Source organism: Electrona antarctica, assembly GCF_951216825.1.
Source record: "Electrona antarctica genome assembly, chromosome: 18".
NCBI classification, from domain to species: Eukaryota; Metazoa; Chordata; class Actinopteri; order Myctophiformes; family Myctophidae; genus Electrona; species Electrona antarctica.
Window position 1 is genome coordinate 21,822,248 of NC_136799.1, and position 24,746 is coordinate 21,846,993.

The 24,746-nt window shown below is 41.0% G+C and overlaps 2 protein-coding genes across 2 annotated transcripts; both read left to right on the top strand.

Annotated features, from left to right (window-relative positions):
* Nucleotides 1-1,541: 1,541 nt before the first annotated feature.
* Nucleotides 1,542-2,926, top strand: myct1b (myc target 1b; the record flags this gene model as incomplete). The annotated part of the gene is made up of 2 exons (XM_079528361.1): nucleotides 1,542-1,632; nucleotides 2,430-2,926. Exons 1-2 carry the CDS (start codon nucleotides 1,578-1,580, stop codon nucleotides 2,924-2,926), a joined length of 552 nt encoding a protein of 183 aa, XP_079384487.1. The 5' UTR covers nucleotides 1,542-1,577.
* Nucleotides 2,927-5,627: 2,701 nt separating this feature from the next.
* Nucleotides 5,628-24,342, top strand: tulp4b (TUB like protein 4b; the record flags this gene model as incomplete). The annotated part of the gene is made up of 14 exons (XM_079528333.1): nucleotides 5,628-5,879; nucleotides 7,039-7,167; nucleotides 7,577-7,738; nucleotides 7,928-8,141; nucleotides 8,704-8,811; nucleotides 9,863-10,029; nucleotides 10,615-10,839; nucleotides 11,247-11,481; nucleotides 14,411-14,549; nucleotides 15,118-15,262; nucleotides 18,231-18,324; nucleotides 18,498-18,641; nucleotides 18,795-22,276; nucleotides 22,445-24,342. The coding sequence occupies 14 exons, from the start codon at nucleotides 5,628-5,630 to the stop codon at nucleotides 22,559-22,561; spliced, it is 5,613 nt and encodes a 1,870-aa protein (XP_079384459.1). The 3' UTR covers nucleotides 22,562-24,342.
* Nucleotides 24,343-24,746: the final 404 nt, after the last annotated feature.

Here is a 24,746-nt window from a genome sequence, read left to right on the forward strand (position 1 = left end):
AGACAGTAAGCTGGTATTTCCTGACTTCCTGACTCATCACTTCTACCTGTCTGTTATTTCATAACACATGACCTACTGTATCTGGTGATGACAGAGATATTTTTAGACAGCGACGTAAACTGTATGCTCAAGCCAACACACTCATACACAAGTTCAACCAGTGAAAATCTCACTTTTTAAAGCCTATTGTACTCCGCTGTACACTGCCCACCTGTAGCGACACTACAAAAAGTGCAGCCTGCAAGAAATGACAGTGGCCGACTGCATGAGACTGCTGCTCAAAGCCCCAAGATGCTGTAGTGCCAGTCAAATGTTTGTGGAAATAAATGTACCCACTTGCCCGGTGTTATATGAAACCTTATGTATCTGTGTGTGAACAGTATCATTGTAGCATGCACTTTCTAATCCTGCTAAGAGCTCTGTTATAGGCTGTCATCATTCTAAAATATGGAGCCACTGGTGCTCTAGCGTACAGAGCCTATTATGCCCCCCTTGTTTGTTTATGCTTTGTTTATTTAGTTTTTAGTTTACTTTTTAGTTTATATGTTTTATGTGTTCTGACCTATATGGACGCCCCTGTGAGTGTTGTATAAAGTTTGAATTTAATTGAAAAAAGTTAGTTTTCCAATATTGTGGTGAACACTGAGCTGTGAGCTTGTAGTTCGGCTATTTTCAGAGATGTTGCCTCTTTCGTATATTATTTGACAATTTGGAATGTTTGACCATTTTTAATTTGTTCAGTACTTTTCAATGTAGGCTCCTTCAAGCATTGATCTAATTATTTCTTTCTCCAATGTAACCTGGAAGAGCAGAAGTACAAGCTGCATTGAAAGTATGATAGTGCCACCCTCTGGTAACATATTTCATTAGACATTTATGGTCATCATCATACCCCATGCTTCTTTCTCTGGTAACCTAAAATTGGAAGTTGTCATGTTCAAACTAATATTTTCTATAAATTACAATATATTATATTACAGCTTTCACAACAGAAACAGTTGCATATAATCGGTTCAGCTGGTGTTGGCCTGAGAGCTTTGATGGGTGGAGTGAAGAAGTGAGAGCCATGCAACAATTGAAGGAAATCCCCACAGAGTCTGAGAGCTTGATAGCCTGTGTAGACTCTGGTGAATGGCCAGTTTTTCATAGTTAGGTTTATCTAGACACAGTTAAGATGGTTGGAAACAATGCCACCATTGTTTGGGTCAGCAAGAGGTTGGGTTTTTAAAGTGGTAATGGATTGGGATGTCGGTTGTGTTCTTATGTTCTCTCCAGAAACACACATTAGCATGAAGATTAAGTTTTCATTTCATCGTCAATAAAAAAATAGCCATTGACTATTGTTAAAAGATGTTGTATTGATCCTAAGGAAATGATGCAAAAGGAAACAACCCGCTTCCTATAGTTGTGCTTCACACAGATAAGCAAAGCAATGCTAATTTTAAAAGTCACAAAAGGAAGGAAGCATGACAGCAAAGCTTCCGTTATAGCAAACACTGCAGGGGGAAAATTAGGAAAAGCTCAGTGTTCGTCTGACTTTACAATCAGTGTGGATTCTCACACCATCTTTTTCCAAAATGGCTTATAATGAAACACATCCCTTGTTGGAAATACTAAAATCATTTAACCTAGGTAAGTGTATTTAATTAACTTTTAGAATAGTTATTCAGTACGTAGGCCGGAGGAATTGTTGAGTATTTATTGACCATGTGCTTTAGTCTACAAGTGTTGTACATTGTGAAATGGCAAACTTAACTAAGCTGTCAAAGACAAAGTAAGCATACATTTCAAATACCTAGAATTGGATTTGGACGGATTTTTAAGCACCAACAGTGATGCAGTCCATTTGGTGTTGTGTTGCTGGTTGTTGTGGGTTGGGAGATGAGCCATAAGCAGCGAACCTACACAGTGTGATGTAAGATTTTATGTAACTTCATGCCCTGAGCTATTTCTCTAGGGATAGCAAATCAATAGAATAGATCAAAATCACTTAGGCGACCAATTTAGGCAAGCCAACCTAATCCACATAATCTAAAAAATCAACACATTTGTTTTACTTTTTTCTACTACTGACTGATACTATTCAAGTGCCAAATAGAGTGTCTAAGCTATAATGCATTTTCCCTCTTGTGATTCTCAGGAGGAATGGAGTGCCTGTGTCCTTGCTTTCATTAAAACATGTTGACACATAGTAGAAAGATTAGTGAAAAAAGTGGGTTACTGACATGCAAGAAGAAAAGCTCTGGGGCAACAATCAAAAGCATTTATATACTCCTACACCAACTTGGTGCCTTTCATGGACTTTTAAAATGATCCCAATAATCATAGCAATGCAGTGCATCCTGTCTCTATTTCCTCTCATATTTAGTCTGGCATGTATTCCCTTACTTTTCTCTAACACGTTTTATTCCCTTTCTTGGTTGTTACAGGCAATTTGATACTAGCCTTTTGCTTGTCCATGTTAGTGGGTCTGATGCTGGGAGCTTTGATCTACGTTCTCTTGACATGGGCATCCAGGCGCACAGCCACAGCCATGATCACCAGACGCTCTAAACGGCAACCTTCACGAACACCAAACCCTGTGAACAGCCCCATGGGCCTTTACCGAAGCACTTTCCTGAATGTCCAGCGGCAGCCCTCTCTCGAACCGGTGGGCCCACTGGGAATCAAGCCTAGCTATGAGTCCTCCACCTTTCGCCCGCAACCAAAAGGAAGCAGGGCTGGCCTGGAGACAGGGGGTGACATCCAGATCACCTTACCTGAAGACACGGCTGCTTCAAGCATGTCAGATTCTGTGTCCCTTGTGCCAAACAAAAGACATTCCTTCTGGCTGGGCACCAATGGTCTTAAGGGCTTTTTGCCATCACAGACTCCGCCTCCTGCATATGACAGTGTTATTCATGCTTTTCAAGAGACTTCTACTTGAGACAGTGGATTGTTCTACAGACTATCTTGTGCTTGTCGATCTTAAGTGAATCTGTATTTGGGACTCAGTGCAGGCCATTGCTTAAAGGTATATTCAGTGATTTCACTTAATTCAAATATCCCTTTTTTTGGGGGGGGGGGGGTGGATAATCTTCCCTAATATAGAGTGTGCTGACCATATAAGGAGTTCCTTCCTGTCCCAAGTTTACCCCTAGAGTAAAAAAAAAAACGTAGGTTTCGTTTTTGGCTAGGGTTAGCCAGTATAGCCTTCATCCAATCAGGGTGAGAGGGGCCTTCCTCCAATCATGATCGAGTGGGGGCAGGCATTGGTGCACTTGCTGTTGGCCTGTTGTGTCCCCCCCCACTGTAGAGCGTGTGCATGTGCACATCTTGTTATGGGACGGACCAGGGTTTTTCCAAATCACCCAGATCACTGAATGCTCCTTTAAGTCTTTCAGTCATCTCCTCACTTTAAAGCAGTGGTTCTTAAATCACAGACACAGATTTTATGAATCTGCAATGTATTACATACAGGTGCTTTGGTTAAAAGCGCTATAAAAATGCACCATTTAGCCTACCATTTACATTAAATACACAATATTCCCCTGTCAAAGTACTTTATCCATGAGATGATGAGTAGAATTAAACATTTGGGCCCCAAACCACAGTAAAGAGGAGACTTGGCAGCTTAGGTTTGTGCGTGAGGATTGAGGAATGTGTTTTAAGAATAAAAAAAACTGTAAGAAAAAATATTTAGATAGACACAATGCCTCATAGTTATATTATGTAAAAAAACAAATAAAGTTTTATTGTTTTTATTTACTGTCTTTTCTGTGGCTTTTTACTATAAATGTATTAGCCTGCTCTAGAAAAAGGAAAGATAATTTTAGGGAAGCACAAGTGAATAACTGTTCTCAAATATCTGTGTGAAACGTATAGCTAGGCCTATAGGCCTATTACAACGTTAAAACTAATGACGACCCAATTCGTTGACATTGTGAATTTGTGAAAGTGGATGCATGGATGCTATCAGCAGACAAGACAACGCGGTATGTGGCTCGATTCGTGTGAGGTTGCCACTATGAAAGAAAACCCCCTTCTGAGGTAGGCCCCTACACAGCAATAAAATGTGTTTTAAGTTGTTGTGTTGTGCACAATCATTATTAGTCTAAGCAGCAGCCCACCGTAATTATGCATATTAATAAAGTTTCAACAGGTTCGTGTAGCCTGTGATGCACATTGCACATACCGGTCTTTTACACGAATTCACAGTGGAAACACCGGGTCTATTTGCCTACTACGTCTGTCACATGGCAACCCGTTTTGAAGCCATGAAGCAAGTGCGCCAGGCAGCCACCAGCAGAAGCGCCTGGCAACACGACTGCACAGAGCGCTGACTGCTCACATTAGCGGGATCAGGTAGGCTGTGTTGAATTACATAATGTTATCTATATCTTCCTTGAATGACTAGAGATTCATCTTCATCCCCCCCAATGTTTTCCCCCTCGCCTCGACAGCTTAGATTGCTCAGAGACTGGTGCATGCGGTGAGATAAAGACGCGCCTTTGAAATACCTAGTCATTTGATGTAAATTCGAATTAGTCAAAAACCTCACCCAGTCAGCAGAGGACGGTCCTTGCATATTGTGTGAGCATATGTGGTGTGTAAGTAGGCTAGACATTTGTTTGTTTGCCGGTTTTTGCTACCTGAAATAGGCCGATGCATTTCTTAATCATTTTGATTAATTTATGTTTTACTCATCCCTGTCTAGTTGGTATACAGGCTATAATGTCTGGTGTTTGACGTAAGATAATAAGAAGGGAAAACCGGTCTATCTGTACCCATGGAGACTGTGTCCTGATCTTCAATGCAGTGTTGCTGTTGCATAAAAAAGAGAGACTGTGGAAAAACTGAATTTTCAAGGTTGATTCACTGAATGACAACGCGGCTATATTAAGAGGGAGCCATATAGCATTACTTGTTGAATAAGGGTATTTTTCTGTACTTCCTTTTGAACAGAATTGTAGCCTACGGATCCCCAGAACCACACCACTGGAAGATAATGGGATGGGCTTGGTATCAACGAAGCCTCACATGATGACAAACTTTGAAGCACAGTGTCCATTGATTCACTAAATTGGGAGCTGGACACACTTTGGCTTTATGATGTCCTTTACCTCCACATAGATTGAATTGCAATGCACCAGGAAGAGATCAGTCATACCACTTCAGTGTATCATCTGAATAGAAATATGGACACCTTCAGAGGATACATTCTGACCAAACATGTCCAGGAACTATGAGGTATGTTTAACTGCATGCTCTCATGTTGGCACAGTGGTTCTCAAACATTTTCATGTCATGCCCCCCAAAGTGATATGTGTTTAGGCCACAGACCCTTAATTGAAAATAATTTGTGCCAGGGACCCCTATATGAGATATGTGTAATTTTCCAAAATTTGTCAAGGTTTTTCCAAATGTTTTGGAAATAGCTGATCTACAAGCTCACAACCTGTCGCAACTGCTATTTTCGCCGAACGCTCGCATAGAGATGCTATAGGGTTCAAGACAAGTGGTTAAATTACTACATAAACAAAGCCAGCAGTGTGATGATGACAGCATTTAAACAAACACCTGTTTCCCTTTGTTTTAAATCACTTCTTCCTCTTTGTAACCCATTACAGCCTGGTCACTCAGTAGGGATGTTGGCTGCTGTGGAACACGGTCCAATCCTCTGCAGTGACTCCAACATCCTCTGCCTGTCTTGGAAAGGCCGGGTTCCCAAGAGCGAGAAGGACAAGCCAGTGTGCCGGAGGCGTTATTATGAGGAGGGCTGGCTCGCCACGGGGAACGGAAGAGGAGTCGTTGGGGTGACTTTTACATCGAGTCACTGCAGGAGGGACAGGAATACCCCCCAGAGAATCAACTTTAACCTACGAGGACACAACAGTGAGGTGTGGCTTTTATTTATTTTATTCACTCATTTTGAAGCCATTTCTGTTTTGCTTTTTTTTTTTTTTACTATAATTTTTATCCCACAATTTTGTAACCCATTTTTCACCCCTGTGTCAATTATCTAATGTGATCCTGGGCTCTACACACCCTCCGCCAACCTAGTCCCCATATATGGGGGACATGGGGAGAGCAACGGACTTGAACTCATGCTTCCTTCATGCCTGAGTGTCCAAGTTGCTCCTTTACACCTGACAGGGGGGAGTTTCCCTGGTTGGACGTAGCGCGTGGAAGGAACACGTTATTCCAACCACTTCCTTTCCCCTCCATCAGGCGCCCCGGCTGGCCAGGGGGAGGCAGTTTAGAGACCAGGATTATTGCATGTTTTTTGTGAGGGTACCTACCCTAGGGGACACGGGGAGAACATGCAAACTCCACACAGAAAGGCCATTTCGCCAACCCCGCCTCGGGTATGGGCACTGATGACGTGAAGGAGGAAACACGCCGCCAGCACCCACAGCGTCCCGAGTGGGAATCGAACCCAGGACCTTCTAGCTGTGAGGCGACAGCACTACCAACTGTGCCACCGTGCCCCCTTTTTTTTTTTTTTTGCTTTTAATAACAGCAGAGTGAAGAATGACCCCCAAAAAAGGATGACATATTGACATTGGCTAATACAAGTTATCAGGCTTACTTGTGTAGCTGTGAGCCATGCCAGCAGTATCTTAAGTATGAAATGCGTTGTGTTTTGCAGAAAGGCTTTCTATTCAGTTAATTCACTCAGTGAAAAATCACTCGGTTCCATCCAACAAATCAAACCTATAAATCACAGTCACACTCATGTAATGTGCACAATGGTTTTCATTGTATTCATGACTTCACAATACAAAAATAGGGAATATGAACACATTAGATTCAGAAAGGTAGATTTGTCGATTAATTATATAGTTGTTCAATAACAGAACACATAACACAGACAAAACCAAATGAACATAACAAATCATATTCACCGATGATGTTATGATGTTAAATTTCTTATTTTATGTGTAAATGTTTGTGAAGGTGATATATTCTTTCCCCTTTGTAATAATCTGTACATAAAAGAGCCCCTTGTGTTTTGTGAAATGCAAATGTAATAACACATGTTTTGGACATTGGTAGGTCGTTTTGGTGCGTTGGAATGAACCCTTCCAGAAGCTTGCTACATGTGACATGGAAGGAGGGATTTTTGTTTGGATTCAATATGAGGGAAGATGGTCTGTGGAGTTGGTAAACGATCGTGGTGCTCAGGTATGCATGTGCAAATGCACGCACGCACGCACGCACGCACGCACGCACGCACGCATGCATGCACGCACGCACGCACGCACACACACACACACACACACGCACAGTTCCCTCTCCCATTTGGAAATGTAACTGCCTATTTTGGAAAACTGTAACATTTTTGACGTTTCAACAACACCGGTCATAGATAGATAGATAGATATACACAGTATTGGCTACTCAAAAATAGCTAATCAAAAAGCTCATCTCAAGTCTCAAAGTGATGCATTGTGGACCTGACACAAAATCCTTTCAGGTCCATGGCCTACTATGCATCAAAGTGGGCGTCCTTGACCGTGACCTTGAAAATGTATGATTGAGAACTACTGTTCATTCAGAGAATTATTCAAAGGTGAATATTTTTGTCCACTAGGTGAGTGACTTCACTTGGTCCCATGATGGCACCCAGGCTCTCATTGCCTATAGGGATGGCTTTGTGTTAGTCGGGTCAGTCAGTGGCCAAAGACACTGGTCCTCAGAAATTAACCTGGAGAGTCAAATCAGCTGTGGGATCTGGACGCCTGATGATCAGCAGGTAGGCCCACGATTTTTTTTTCCTATCACCTGTCTCTGGGTTTTATAAATATTTAGGCTAACTAATGAAATGTAGTAATAAGAAATGTGTACTACATTGGATGTATTGGAACAGATTATTTTTTCCATTTACTTTAAAGTAATTGTTTTGAATATGCAAGGTTATACTTATACATGATGCTCCCTTCAGGTGTTGTTCGGTACAGCGGATGGTCAGGTCATTGTGATGGATTGCCATGGACGGATGTTAGCCCATGTTCTGCTCCATGAGTCTGACGGCATCCTGAATATGTCATGGAACTGCCCTAGTTTCCTGGTGGAGGATAGTACAGAGAGTGACACCGACTCTGATGACACTGTTCCACCTTTAGGTACAATAAATGCTTTCCCACATAATATAGCGTGTAACCACACCCAGGTTATACTATGGGACAAGTTGGGCAACATCTGACCAAGCATCAGATGTTTGATGGGACAGGCTTTCCTGTGGCACATGCTGATGAGGACAACATGATTCTAAGTCTATTGACTTAGAAAAAGTGCTTGTTTTAAATGTTTTTACTAGTGTGTCAATGAGTTCTCTCTACATTCCATTGTCAGTTACTTGACGCAGGACTACTGGGAGCGTTATGACAGGTGATCCTGTTTTGTCAAACGTCTGACGCGACAGTAGATTTTGCCCTAAATATATTACAACCTTGGAGTGAGCATGTGTAGGTATACATGTCTTATAGTTACTTAATACATTATTAGCTAAGCTTATTAGCTAAGCTTTATAAGCACTAAGGTTCTCAGAGCTAGTGTCATAGCATATTATAAAAAATCACACCCGTGTGAATAATAATAATTTAAAAACAATAATATATATATATAATTATGTTTACAAGATCCTATCAGGGCATGTATTGCATTCAAAGAGCATGTGTGAAAAGGGAAGTTTATGTGCCTTTCTTTCTTTCTTTTAAGTGCGGAGAGTGAAGCCTTTATTGACAGTCAGCTTCTTATCAGGAGATATCAGTTTAATGAACAACTATGATGACCTCTCGCCCCACATAATCCACTCAGGACTCAAAGGTACTGTAAGGTATAAATGTAACTTTTGCAGATGTGAATGCATGAGAAATACTGTTTTAGTGACACTGTAAAATCACTAGAAAGTTGTGCTAAGTAGAGCGCAAATCTCCACCTGGCGGCATGCCCTAATAATAAGGGGCTACCTCTTTCCCATACCTTTCTACCTGATGTGCATGGTTATGTGCCTAAACCTACAGGCGTTTAGTCATTTATCTAGTCTTAGTCAACAAAAACCTTAGTCTTTTAGTCCTAGTTTTAGTCAACAAATATTCACACTGCCATAAAGAAATGAAAACATAATTGCCCAGACCTTTCTTCAACAAAGATGGTGAAAGCAAACATTCTTTGTTTTGTGCTTATATACAAGTGTATGGTACAGAATACTGAAGTCCTTAAACCAGAAACCTAACCGGCTCGTACCTCATAGGGGCATTAGCATAATTGCACAGACTCTTCTTCAACAAAGATGGCGAAAGCAAACATTCTTTGTTCTGTGCTTATATACAATTGTATGGTACAGAATACTGAAGTCCTTAAACCAGAAACCTAACCGGCTCGTACCTCATAGGGGCATTAACATAATTGCCCAGACTCTTCTTCAACAAAGATGGCGAAAGCAAACATTCTTTGTTCTGTACTTATACATACAATTGTATGGTACAGAACACTGAAGTCCTTAAACCAGAAACCTAACCTCATAAACACTAGGTAGCGGTCCGGGAAAGAGTGAATCTCCTAATAATAACACTATAATTAATCTTGGTTTCTGATCCAAAGGAGTAGTCTCTCACTGTATTAGCAATTACGGACACATAGACAAAATTGAAAACATGATCTCCTGGCAGAGATGGATTTTTTTTTAAGCAGGCTGAAATAACCTCAGAATGGCACTGATGAATTATGACTAGTGCAGTGCTTAGCTCAAAATTATATCACATTAATGATGTTTCATTTCATTTGCTGGGTTGGCTACTGCTCTAAGCAGTGTGGCCTCCCCCTCCATTTTAACAATAGAAGAAACTCCCCTTCACTAAGGCACTCTTTTCGACAGATGTTGAGGTCCAATGGTGCTCCCAAGGAGATCTCCTGGCAGTGGCTGGGATGGAGAGACACGGGCTCACTGCTGACTCTGCCTGTGCCTCCATCATGAGGAATGCCCTTGTCAAGTTTTATAATGTCCAAGGGGAGCACATCTACACTTTAGAGACACCTGCACAGGTTAGTGCTCTGTAATATGACCTATTCCTTTAATTCTTCAGCCACCCAACTGTATATTATCTTTCTAAATATAAACACATTGGGCCGCACATCATTTTTGCTTATGCACAAATCCACACCTTTCCACGTTCAAGTCAAGTCTGATTTATCAAAGATTATTCTCATGGATTTTGGCACGTTATACACAGACATACACAGACTTATATGGCTCAAACATTGTGTATAAGTTATTAGAATTAATTATTGTTCATACAAAATCAATTACTATAGTGACAAACCCCAAATAAAATATTTTGTCATTATTTATTGTTTTTAAATTGTATATATTTCTAAATCTAGTGGTTAATCAGCATACTTGGGGATTTAAAACATACTGCATTCACACAGATACGCACTGATAGTTTTCATTATGCTTTGATTGAAATGAATACATTACAATAGAAAATGGAATGCTGTAGATTTGGAGGGGGTTTGCTTTGGTAATACTTACAGGAACAGAACATACAGTGTCACAAATAGTACACACTGCAAATTCATACATTGTTGTTCACTATCACTCTGTTTCTATCAATGCCTGTCTTTCAGAGACCCATCACTACCATCTGCTGGGGCCACAGAGACTCACGTCTTTTTCTGGCATGTGGACCAGCATTGTATGTGGTGCGTGTAGAACATAGGGTGGCCAGCCTCCAACTGCTATGCCAGCAGGGCATCGCTAGTGCACTGCGAGAGGAGAGAGACGTGGGCAAATTGAACATGCCCTCACTCCTGTGTTCCTACGTGACCACTGCTTTCATACCCACCATCAAGGTATACTGACCAGTGACCAAATACACAAACTTACAATGGCCTTTATTTGGTTATTTGGTAACCTGCACAATTTTCTAAGTTATAATATGTATTTCATTCATCACTGTTTTTATTATATCCCTTAATTTATTTCTGCAGGTTTTTTGTGCACATTTGCTATTAGCAGAATTTGCTATTCTGGACTGTGTAGCGTGCCAATAGAAAGCTTACCGAATTAATTTCATTCACAGTGCGCTATGTACTCAAGTGTATTCAAGGTACAAGGAAGGTCATACAGTTTTGAAGACTGCAGTAATCATATAGACAACTTACTGAACAAGCAGTTCAGCAATAATGAGATGACTTTATTGTGAAACTTTTGGTCCTGAATGACCACCATCTGGCGTGCTTTCCTCTCTTTGTTCTAGCCTCCGATTCCTGATCCAAACAACATCCGTGACTTTGTCAGCTACCCTACAGCTGGAAATGAGCGTCTCCATTGCACCATGAAGAGAGCAGAGGAGAACCCTGAGTCAGGAGGGCCCTGCTACACCCTTTACCTGGAACACCTGGGGGGACTGGTGCCTATCCTCAAAGGACGGCGCATTAGCAAGTTAAGACCAGAGTTTGTCATCATGGACCCAAAAACAGACAGCAAAACAGGTAAGCAGTGAACTTAATACATTCTTACTTTAATACTACTTACTGTCTTGTCATCTCCATTTGGTATGGTATTTATCTTGTAATGTCTGCTAAAGTCAAATCAAACTACTTAACACACACACGCACACGCACACGCACACACACACACACACACACACACACACATACACACACATACGATGTACGTAGACTACGTACACACGCACGTGCAAACACACATAATCAAATCCAAAACAGTGTTATAAATATAATTTAACAGCTTCTAGTAATAGTGTCATAATTGTGTTAATAGTGTCATAAAAACATGGGATCCATTCACATTCCATGTCCAACTTAGGAGAAAGAATTAATTGATGTGGTAAATAAATTTAAAAACAAACGATCCACTGATTGTGATGATATTGACATGAGCCTAGTTAAAAATATTATATTATATATTGCAAAACCACTGACCCATATTTGCAACCATTCATTTCTGACAGGAATATTTCCCAATAAAATGAAAACTGCAAAGGTCATTCCGATCTTCAAAAATGGGAATAAGCATAATTTCTCCAACTATAGGCCAATTTCTCTTCTCCCGCAATTTTCAAAAATATTAGAAAAGCTTTTTGCACACAGACTGGAACATTTCATAGAAACAAAAAATCTATTAAGTGACCAACAATATGGTTTTAGATCTAACCGATCCACAACCATGGCAGTCATGGAACTTATAGATAAAATATCTACCAACACCGAAAATAATGAATACACTGTGGGAATATTTATAGATTTAAAAAAGGCATTTGATACTATAAATCATAGATTACTACTGGATAAATTAAATAGATATGGTATTAGAGGGGTTGCAAATGCATGGATTAAAAACTATCTAGAAAATAGAACTCAATACGTACAAATTAATAATGATAGATCTGAATCATCAACAGTCACTTGTGGGGTCCCACAGGGATCCGTCCTGGGACCAAAGCTTTTTATTTTATACATTAACGACATATGCAATGTCTCCGAGAGGCTGGATTGTGTCTTGTTTGCTGATGACACAAACTTGTTTTGCTCTGGCACAGATCTGAAGCATCTTCTGGATACAGTGGAAAGGGAATTAAAAACAATAAAAAGGTGGTTTGATGCAAATAAACTATCATTAAATCTAAATAAAACTAAGTTTATTATATTTGGAAATCGTCAAATTGAACAAAATATACAAATTATGATAGACACAGTAAAAATAGAGAGAGTCTATGAAAATACATTTCTTGGCGTGGTTATTGACCATAAGCTAAGCTGGAATTCCCATATAAATCAATTAAAAACAAAAATATCAAGGGCCATCGCAATACTGCATAAAACAAAAACCATTCTTTCCATGGATTCACTATATATTCTGTATCAATCTTTAATATTACCACACATTACATACTGTATTGAAGTCTGGGGAAACACTTATAAAACATTAAGCAACCAAATATACATACTTCAAAAAAAAGCAATAAGAATTGTCCACAATGCTGAGTACTATGAGCCAACCAATACATTATTTATAAAATCAAACAGTCTTAAATTCAGAGAATTAGTGGACTTCAAAATCGCTCAATTCATGTACAAAATAAATAATCACATGCTCCCAGACTGTATCCAGAGGATGTTCCATTTAAGACAAACAAGATATAATCTTAGGGGTACATGCGTTTATTCAAAAACAAAAACCAGAACAAATGGCAAACAAAGATCCTTAACATTTGCAGGAGTAACATCATGGAACAGCCTAAATAAAGAGGTAAAATTAAGCAGCTCATTATATTTATTTAAAAAAAATCTTAAAAACAATATGATAGACAATTATAAAGTGGATTGATATAAAAGAATTACAAATACTCCTTCCTCCCTCCTTTGCGTTTATTATTATTATTATTATTATTATTATTATTATTATTATTATTATTATTATTATTATTATTGTTATAATTATAATTATAGTTATAATTATTATTATAATTATTATTATTATTATCATTATTTTTTACTATTATTTTCTCTTTGTCCTTTTTCGTTTTTTTGTTTGTGTTTTGTTTTTGTCTTGTTTTGTGTTTTGTTGGTATTTTTCATCAGTTATAGTTATGTTGAATATTAAAAGGGCTGGCATTATAAGCTGAGGCTTCTGCCAAACAATCCCTTTTGGTCAACAGAAAAAATATATACCCTGAATACATTGTATAAGGTGTGTTTATTTTAAATGACCAATAAACTTGAAACTTGAACTCACTTTAAAAAAAATCACACTTGTGTGAAGTGAGGGGCGCTTTTGTTTGCTTTTGTACGTCACGGGGGCATGCTTAAAGCAAACATTGGCTGCCACATGACTTCAGGGGACGTAGGGGCATGCTGATTTTTGGGGGGCCTGTTGATTTTTGGGGTCTTCCTGAGTTTTCTGAGCGCATGAATAAGACGAACATTGTTAGGGCTAGCGCCCCTCAGAAAAGAAAGGAACCTGCAGAGGAGTAATGACCCATTTTATTTTATATAATAGGTAGATTGTGTCAGGACTCAGGAGGGACATTTCTGGGTATACAATACAGAAATAGTCTGTGTGATGAATTTGATGCTGCCGTTGCTACCGGCCTCCAGTCCCACAAAACACAAACAAAATCTGCTTATGTTAAGGTTATGTAAGGCATTTCTGCTTCAGCTGAGAGAAAAAGAAAAGTAAGGACAGAAGGGACTCAACTTGACATAAACTGAACCAGATCCCAGGATTCTGCATTTATTTTGCACACAGCTTATCCACCACAACCCTCAAATGTCCCTTTTTCTTTAAACTGTATACTGTATGCCATTTATTCCTGTCTGAGGAAAATAATTATATTAATTCTAATGCAAATTCACCGTCAATATAATTTCTTTCTTTTTTTCCCTTTTTCCCCCCCAGATGAGGTTTGTGTGACTGTCAATACCATGATCGCCTACACTGACAGCTGTAACTGCTCGGACTCCAGTGACATTGAGCTGAGTGATGAGTGGGTTGGGAAGAAATCACCGAAGTTATCACGAGGAAACAGGTTACCTCTGTGATTCTCAACCCTTTTAATTTCAAAGATCTCCAGTTTTGTATGCATTAGGCCACACCACATACTTCTTTATCTCTGGGACCCCAATCCACACGATAATATCCTCATTGTTAATTTAACTCTGAGAGTGTACAAATGGAACCAAATTGAATTTGTTCCTATGAATCATTTAGCTGGGGACCCCTGGAACCCCCTGAAGGCACACCAAAACTTGCTAGGTCATACAAATTGAGAGAGTCAATTCACACAATGTGCAGCCATCATACTCAATGCTGAATGAGTGGCATGTTATTGGATCTGTCACACCAATTTAGAAAGTGTAAGGTACTGTATGTTGTCAGAAGTATTGTGTCTTATTGTATTGCCATATGGTGCAAATCCAAAACAGATTACAAATGATATTTCTACCATGTTAAAGTAAACTATAAGTAAACTATAAGGAATTACATACTAAACATTTGTTTGATTCCATATCATATACAATGTATCTATCATCCATCAGCAAGTTGTATTCTGATTCTAAAATGCCTCATTGAAGGTATAGATAAGTAACTCCTTTGTTTTGAAGGATGAACATGGAATCTAGAAAATCTCCCAAACTCTCACGCGCTCATCAGGAAGGCCCAAGATCTCCAAGGCTGCCAACAAAGAAGCCTCCAGTTCGATCCCCCAGTCTGACGCGTAGAGAGTTCTCAATGGATGGAATCACAGAGGTACAGTGTCATATTACAATGTGATTCAAAAACTATCTGTAACCACTGATGCTGTGGTGGTTTCATACTGTCCCTAGCCTTATGTAAGGGTTGTAATACGCTTAACACATTGAGTGGCGCCTGCTGGACGAAGGTGGTAAGGCGTTTGGTTGCCGGGGATTTCTGGCCATTCCACTGTGATGCGCTTCCGTTTTAGGCTTCCATCTTGAATGCTAAAGTATTAGCGTTAATGCTACCGAGCTAAAATGAGCTCTAGAAAACGCGCCAATAGCTAGGTTTCCCAAATAAATGTTGTGTTGCACGTAGCTTGAACACACCCCTCTAGGCCGCCTATAGACGAATTCAGAAACGGGTCTCATGGTCGCAGCTTACGTATTTCCTGTAGGCGGACTCGACATAGCTGCAGGGTTTAAACCAGGGGTGTCAAACTCATTTTGGGGCAAGGGCCACATTGCGCGAAAGGTCACTTGATGAGGGCCGCGGCCAGTTGCAGCTCACGTGGGTTGACTTACACTACTTGATACCTGGCTTTGTTTTCTAGACTGTTTATTGTATTACAGTTGTAGGCTACAATACGTTTGGTATGAGAGGTTGAAAAAAGACCCAATAAACCACTCGAAAATAGTTAAAAATGCAATCATTATTTTATCAAAAATATCCAAAATGGCAAATTGACATGTAGCCTTCATGAAATCAGACACTTTGCATCTCTTTGCTTTGACTATCGTGTGTAAGTAGACTATATTCCTCACTTGGTAAGGGAAATTAAACTCTACTGAGCTGTAACAACTATGGTTAGCCTCTCCATGTCCTGCTGTATCAGAGTGTGAGGAGAGTAATCCACAACAACTCAACTAGTAGTTGAATAGAATGTTAACGAGCCCATCAGTGACAACATTCCGCACCTGGGCAGAGACAAAGCCGTCTACAGCAGGGCCATTAGCGGGGCAGGTGGGGGAGGGGGAGTAGCAGCATTGTTTCCTTTTTGAAAATCATCTCGAGGGCATTGGACCTCTCACTGGGCCGCATGCGGCCCACGGATCACCAGTTTGACACCCCTGGTTTAAACCCTCACCATGCGCACCTGTTCTACTACAGTGAACGGTAGAGTGACTGATGTTAGTTTGCCTCAAACGTTACTCTTTTACCTGCTTTTTACTAACACTAACATTACAAAGATGCCCAGAACATCGAGATGAACCTGTTTAGTTTATGGCTGCTCCAACAGTAGTGGCAACACTCAAAAAAAAGAAAAAAGAAACAGGTCTCATGATCGCAGCTTATGTATTTCCTGTAGGCGGACTCGACATAGCTGCGGGGTTTAAACCCTCACCAGGCGCACCTCTTCTACTACAGTAAACTTCAGCATCAAAGAAATTAAATTGCCATATATATGTAAAAAAAAAAAAAAAAAGAGTGAAGAGAGCATACTGTCAGCTGTCCAGCAGACCAAATATTATTAAATTAAATGTCAGAGTCGAAGTGATGTCGGCAAGGGAAATGTAGGCCTATATGAAAACACTACTGTCCCATTGTGCAAGTGAATTACATGGAATAACATTCGATTGTGGGTTAATAAATACAAGGAGGCCTATACAAGGAGGTTAAATGGGAGGCAAAGTTACCAATACAAGCTAGTTAATTCAGCATTCTTTTATTGACCGTTCAGGCCGGTATGGTAGGCCTCAGGCCTATACCAATATAGGCCTATATATATAGACTCCTTCAAAACCGCTCTCAAAGGGCACCTACGGATGGCTGCAATTCGAAACTGGCCCCCGTAAAATCTGAATCCCCCCCCCGCCCCCCCCTTCTTTCCCCTCACTGTATATATTTCTTTTCCCTTTTTACCTCCTTTTTGATGAATTCCTGTTCTGTCTATAGAAGTGTCTATTTGTACGTCTCTAAATGTTTTGATGATTTGAACATGGTGGACCCTGTTGGAAACAAGTGTAATGCTTAATTGGGTCGTCCACTCACAGTTAACAGCCTTTGTATTGAGTTTGTGCTTGAAATGTACTGTAATTCTGCAAACTGTTAATAAATTCTTCAATCAATCAATCAATCAAAGCCTCAGGCCTACCATAGGCGTCAGGCCTACCATACCAGGCCTCAGGCCTACCATTGCGTGGCACATCTATGCGTGGAATATCTATGTTCACAGTGAAAGGGGGTGTTGAGAAGAACCACACGCCCACTCACTATTGGATTACTTGACTCTTAATTTTTCTGATGCAAGTAAGCTGAGAGCAGCGCCGAAATAATGGCAGCAGCTGTGTAGTTCATTTGTTGTCTCATCCCCCTGTTACTGCAATGAATGTCACTGAGACATGCCATGTCAACCTTGTTGACATGGCAATAAAAATAATCTTGAACTATGCATAATTCCTTTGGGAAACCCAGCCAATGTTCCCATCGCGCTCAACGGATAATCAGAAAAGACCCCCGAACATCGCCGATCTGTTCAACGCCACTAGTTTCAGAGAAAAAAGCCTGCAAAGATGTGGCCTAAAACAGGAGCCAGTGTGGTTGAGTGAATACAAACGGTGCGGGAGGGATCAACCAGAGCGGTTCAAAGAATGAAACACAGCAAGGCAATGTTCTACTTCTAGCGATATTAAACGCCTTAAAGACGAGCCTGCTCGTCATGTATAACCAATGCATGGAGCAAAATGAATTACTCAGGACGAGTATACCTGTCCTACGGTCCAACGTGCTAACAATGAGTGACGTTTCCAGTAATAAGCAAGGTGGAAATGTATTCAAACAAACTGCTCCTGATAATTGCAGCAAAATCCTTTCCATGCCACTGAAAAAACATAAGACAAAGCATACTGCATTAATATAGTAAACTATGTTAGATCCAGGTATGAATTACAATACAGCCTTTAGACTGAACTTTAGTGTCTTTAGTGAGTTTCTTTGTCATTAATTATTCCTTCTTTGTATTTCTGCTTTTACTTTACAGCACAATTACCTAGCTCAAGTTACATCAAACATCTGGGGAACAAAGTTCAAAATTGTTGGACTTGCTTCCTTCCTGCCTGCCAATCTTGGTGCAGGTAATTATGACAAAATAAGTCATTAGACAATAGACTGTAGACATTACACAAATCTTTGTCAATTTGTTTTGAATTGAGAATAATAGAGGAGTTTCAAAGTTACGTTCTAAGTAAAGTTAATAAGTTAGATGCAATTCTTACTGTCATATAAATGGTGAATATCTTTGTTTCAGTAATCTACAAGACCAGTTTGCTTCATCTACAACCAAGACAGATGACCATCTACCTCCCAGAAGTAAGAAAGATATCCCTGGACTTCATGAGCTTACCTGTTTTCAACCCCAATGTCTTCAGTGAGGATGAGGATGACTTGCCAGGTATTAATGAAGAATTGAATAAATTAGTATCAGATGAACAAATGAATGCATTAATGCACAATATACCTTTTTGAACACCGGAAATCTCTTGTACATGTCACATTTATTACTTATGTCACCTATTACATGCTTTCTCTTCCTCATTCCTTCTAGTGATGGGTCCCTCTGGGGTGGCAGTAGACAACCCTACATGTACAGTCAACATTCCTATTGCTCCTATCCACAGCCCTGCCCAGGCCATGTCCCCAACTCAGAGTATTGGTCTAGTGCAGTCTCTGTTGGCCAATCAGAATATTCAACTTGACGTTTTGACCAATCCCACAGCCACTGCAGCAGCGGCTGCGGCTGCAGCAGCCTCTGCACCTGTTCCTGTTCACAGCCAGGATGCAGTTGCATCACCGTACCCAGTGCCAGCTAGATATGCTAACCCAGGACAAGTGATCTTCAATGGGCTGGAGATGGGTCCTCTTCTTCCTGGTACTCTACCACCTCCACCGCCGCCCCACCATCTTCCACCCCAACCACATTCACAGAGGTCTCATCCACAGCAAACTCACCAACAGCAGTCAAAGCATTCGCATCAGATGCAACAACAGCAGCAGAAAATGCAGCATCCACAGATACAGCAGCAGCAGCAACATCATCATCATCATAATCATCATCAACAACAACAACAGCAGCAGCAGCAGCAGCAGCACCATCATCAACAACAACATCACCAAACACAGCAGCAGCAACAACAACAGCAACAGCAAATGCAGCAGCAATTGCAGCAGCAACATCAACAGCTACAGCAACTACATCACCACCAACAACAACTACTACTACAACAGCAACAACAACAACAGCAACAACAACAACAACAGCAACAACAACAACAACAACAGCAGCAGCAGCAGCAGCAACACCAACAAATACCACAAAGCCAACAGCAGGTGCCAAGTCAACAGCAACTTCAGCACCAGCACCAACTAGCGCAGCAACAGCAACAGATGCAAATGCAACATGAGCAGATGCAGCAACAGCAACAACAGATGCAGCAGCAACAGCAGCAGATTCGGCAACAGATCCTGGAGATGAGACAGCAGCAGCAGCAGCTTCAGCAGCAACATCAACAGATTCAGCATCAGCATCAGCAGATGCAGAGGCAGCATCAACAAATGCAACAACAACTGAAGATGCAGATCTCCTTGCCCCCGCCTCCATCTGGCTATCCAACCATTTCCCTGCAGCAGATTCACCTGCTGCCACAGATCCCTCCTCCTCCTACCACAGAGCCTGGGCTGGACAGGGGAGAGCATGGGCACACGCTGAAGCCGAGCATGCCCCGGTCCTTACCACCCTCCTTCATTGAAACAGATGGGTCAATTGAGATCCAGCTGAGGAAGGTGAATCCGCCTCCTCCGTATCCTGGCACTGTTGTGTCTGCACCTGCGGCGGCCACCTCGGGTCCTCCTCAAACCCTAATCACGAACTGTGACAGTCCGAGTGTCCTGGCCCCCGATCCCTGCCTGAAAAAGGACGAGTTCTTGCTTCACCCTATCACTCTACAGTACCCAACACCTTTGGGATATGAAAGGATCACCACCTTTGACAGCAGTGGGAATGTGGAGGAGGTTTGTCGACCACGCAGGCGCCTCATTCGCAACCAGAATACCTACACTGTTCAAGGCATTGGGGGCTCAGCAACACTCAAAGTCACCTCATCAGAGAATAAAAAAATACTGCTCCCCTACAGCTCAGCAACTCTAAGCCGTCTCTCTGTACCCCGTTACTCAATACCCAGTGGAGACCCACCCCCTTACCCAGATCCGGCAAATCAAGTCACAGCAACACTTCCTCCTCCCCAAAGAATTGATAACAGTTTGATTCATGCCACCCTAAGACGTGACCGCAGAGACATAAGTCTCAAAGTACCTCTGATGATGGAGAGTTCAAGAACCCTTCCCACCAAGGCTAAGATGAATAGTGCACTGGCTCTCTCTTATCAGCAGAGGGTGTCTACTGCTTTGTATACATGCACTCAATGTAGCAGCAATAGCAGCAGCACAAGTGTTAGTGTCAGTGGTGGTGGGACCAGCAGTAGTGGTATTGCTGGTGGTACGGTGGTTAGGCAGGACTTCCCTCCAGGTAAAGATGCCCATCACAGCACCATCATTGTGCACTCCAAAAGTGCCTCACCTCTGGCCTCCCAATCATCTTATAATCTCCTGAATCCTGTTGGAAACAGTAGGGACAGAACAGTGTATGTCAACTCTGCCTTTACTGAAGATGAGTCTTTAGGTCAGCAGTGTCAACTTGAGAAGTCTGTGCGTCACCTGACTCTTGGTGATGTCAGCTTGACGGTGAAACGCCCACCGCCTTACCAGTGGGACCCATCCACCACAGAGGAGTTCTGGCTCTCCCCAGAACAGAATATGTTAGCCCCCCCACCGGCACCACACAAACCACCCCCGCTCATCTTCAGTCAAGCTCAGCACTTGGACATGACCCGGATCCCTTTTGTACTTACAACCAAGCCTCCCACAAGTCCAAGCACTAGCACTCTCACTTTCCCCTCAGGTTACCAGATATCTCTCTCACCCTTTCCTCCAAGTGTTGGCCACAATGGATCCCCATTACAGACTGTACAGAGCCCTTCATCACAGTGCCCTCCAAATGAGGTCGTGGCCCCAGTCCCTTTTGTCCAGCAGGACCCCAGCCTGGTCTTACCACCTGGCTACCCGCCCAGCCTGGCTAACCTGGCCTGCTGCCCTCACCCTCCGATGTACCCAGGTGCCAGTGCATGTGCAGGAATTCAGCTGCACCCTGTTAACTTGCACCCCTGGAATCCTTACCCTTGCCCACCTCCCATGCAAGACCCCCCAGCTCATCCAGGATCCCATCCACCACCCCTCCCCACCAAAACTCATCAGTTGTTAGAGAAGCCGATTCTGTCCCCACCTCCTCCAACTGCACCACCTCCACCACCCCCTCTACCACCTCCTCCTCCTCCAACGGAGCTTCTTCCATCAAAAGGTGCAACAGTGGACCTGGCGGAGTCTGCTAATAACTTCCCAGAGCTATCATCCCTGAACGAAAGCCCCGTCCCACAGGAATCTGAGCGTTTCAGCAAGAAGAGCCGCAAGAGGCTCGACAGCAGAGCCGAGGATTCCAACATGCCCACCGTCTCAGAAGGAAAATCCAGAAAGGAGGGACGCGCACTCTCTGATTTCAACACTCTCATATCGAGCCCAAGGCTTGGCGGCAGAGAGAAGAAGAAGCCTAAGGGCCAGAGAGAGCCACTCAACAAGACCAAGAAGATAAGCAGAACCACCAATGAGTTCCAAGACAGTTCAGAAAGTGAGCCAGAGCTTTTCATCTCTGGCGATGAACTCATGAACCAGAATCAGAGTAGTAAAAAAAGCTGGAAGAGCAAGCGCAGCCTGCGCATGGCAAATGAGCTGGAGGAGATCAAGTGCCGCAAGGCCAACGAGAGAGAGGACCGCAGTTTGGGGAGTCAGGGATTTGTCTATGTCATGGCCAACAAACAGCCCTTATGGAATGAAGCCACACAGGTCTACCAGCTTGACTTTGGAGGTCGTGTTACCCAGGAGTCAGCGAAGAATTTTCAAATTGAGCTGGATGGCAGACAAGTATGATATTCTTTTTAAGCTTAATCACTTGATGTTATAGTAAAATGGAAATAATTCATTGTTGATTCCATGTTAATTATTATGCTATTGTGTAAGAAATATCTATGGAAGCTTTGTATCCACCTTGTCTTCTATGTCCCTAATGCTATTTTCTTTATATTCCTTTAGGTAATGCAATTTGGGAGAATTGACGGGAATGCATATATTCTGGATTTCCAATATCCTTTTTCAGCGGTGCAGGCATTTGCTGTGGCCTTAGCCAATGTTACTCAAAGGCTTAAGTGAAAATATGATCTATCTGTGATGTTACAAAGCAAAGAGATATGGTTATGGATTTTACCTATAAATGCTGTCAAATACAAGGTGTCGAAGGTCTTTTTTGCAAGATCTTACACATGCAAATTACTTACAAACAATCCTTACAACTGGCAATGGTAACCTACTGTATGTGAATGCTCATGAAAGAAAACAACATTACAAATCATTGTAGGCTAAGTGATTATAATTTTGAAGGCATGCAAGTTAGTATTGTTAAATTATTCTGTTAAATAAACAAATGAAACGCCCTGCTTAAACAGGACATTGCGGAAAAAATATGATTCATCCAGTTCTTCTTGAATGGATTAACTGGCCAGTCCTGAATGGGACTTGTGCCACTGTAGTGCCAATGACTGACTAGTCTTGTGATAGATAGATTATATATAGCTAATAATTATTTTTGAATTATGGACACATCTTAAGTCCATTTCAGGCAGCAAGTCATACTGTATTTGACATAATAAAAAAACATCTGGTACTGTATCACTATTCATTATTAATTAGGTCAGCTTAATATCTGTAAGATCAGTGGGTTGGTCTTTCTGAATAAATGAATCACAACTTTTTATTATACCCTATCAAACAGATTTGTATTGATTTAATGATGTCTTTATTTGTGCCAGTATTTGTCATTCATATATCCCATAAATTAGTTCAAGGGCAAGCTTTTCCATGTGTTTTGTATTTTTAATCTTTCATACAGTATTATCTATTTCAAATGTTTGATGTGCAATGGAAGACCATACTGATTGTGTAAGTGCAACATGAAATGTTGAGCAACTTAGTCTTTTGTTCTATGTTACTTCTATGAAGTGGTCCAGTGGAGATATCTTGCCTTCTTTTGGCCACTGTACTGTGAATCATTAATCATTATTCAGTCAAGTACCACAATCTGTTTTAAATCCGTGCAATCAATCATTTTGTACGTTTTTAGTGTCACTTTTTCAAATGGTTGATATTGCCGAATATTGGAATGAAACTGATCATTTGTTCATGTGAGCTTTTGAATGTGTTGATTGAGTTGATTGATATTACATGATTCTGTCCTTTTTCATTTAAAGAAATGCCACCTCTAAAGTGGTCCATGTTTTGAGAGATGGAAATACAGTAGGCTCTGTGTGACCAGGTAGGCTACATGAGACAAAAAAAATTAGATGCCTTGTCTGTGATCAGAGTTCTGAGTTTTCTTAGCTTGATTTGCGCTGTGTTTCTGTCGGTTGGTGTTCATGAAGCTACTTGAAAACTGCATTTTGAATGTGAAGTGCTTTGCCTCTTTGGAGAACATGCTGCTTCAGTTAGATATAGCTTTGTCTGCAATAATGCTCCCTATAGGATTGAGGTTGTACTTGCAAAAAAGATAACAAAATGCTGCTTGCCTTGCACTCTATATTTAGTAAATAGCTTCATATTATATGCTAAATGTGTGTTGATTTGTTCAGAATTTAAGTAATTAAACAATTTCCCTTTGCTTCATGATGATATTGAGAGGTATTGAATGTTACACTTAAAAAAGACAGAAAGCTGCTGGAAACATTGCATATTAATAAATGTTAAAAGTGTATAAAGACGTGAACATATCCAGTAACTGACATTTGTTTTGTGTTGTTTCAAGTTTATTTCAGAGTAACTGGAGACATTTTCTGAAGAATCATTCAAAGCAGCAAATTCACATTTTAAACTGCAACTTTAGAGACTTAACAGCCTACAGTGTGTCTCAATTATCAGCATTACTGCCCAATGAATATTTGGTTGCCTGAAATGATTATTCTTTTTTTTCCTTCTTTTTTTGTAAAAGAAAAGATATGACTATAGGTTCCCTAATAACGTAATAAAACATTTCATTTCAAGTATTTTGTCTTACTTCCAGCTCTGTTATGTCAAGTTCCAGGGAGGCACCTGTGGTGTTTTGTGTATAAAATGTAGTATAGCCTAGCTATGTACGTGCAGCATCAAGGATAATTAATTCAATAATGTGCTTAAATTAGGTTTGACAAAATTCCACACAATTCCCCTAGCTGCCCATGTCACTTTCTGCCATTTACCTATGCATTTGCCTAATGCAGTGGTTCTCAAACTTTTTGAAAAGATTTTGTGTCAGGGACCCATTTACAAGATTTGTGTAAAACTAAACATTTTAAGACCACTGTTGAGC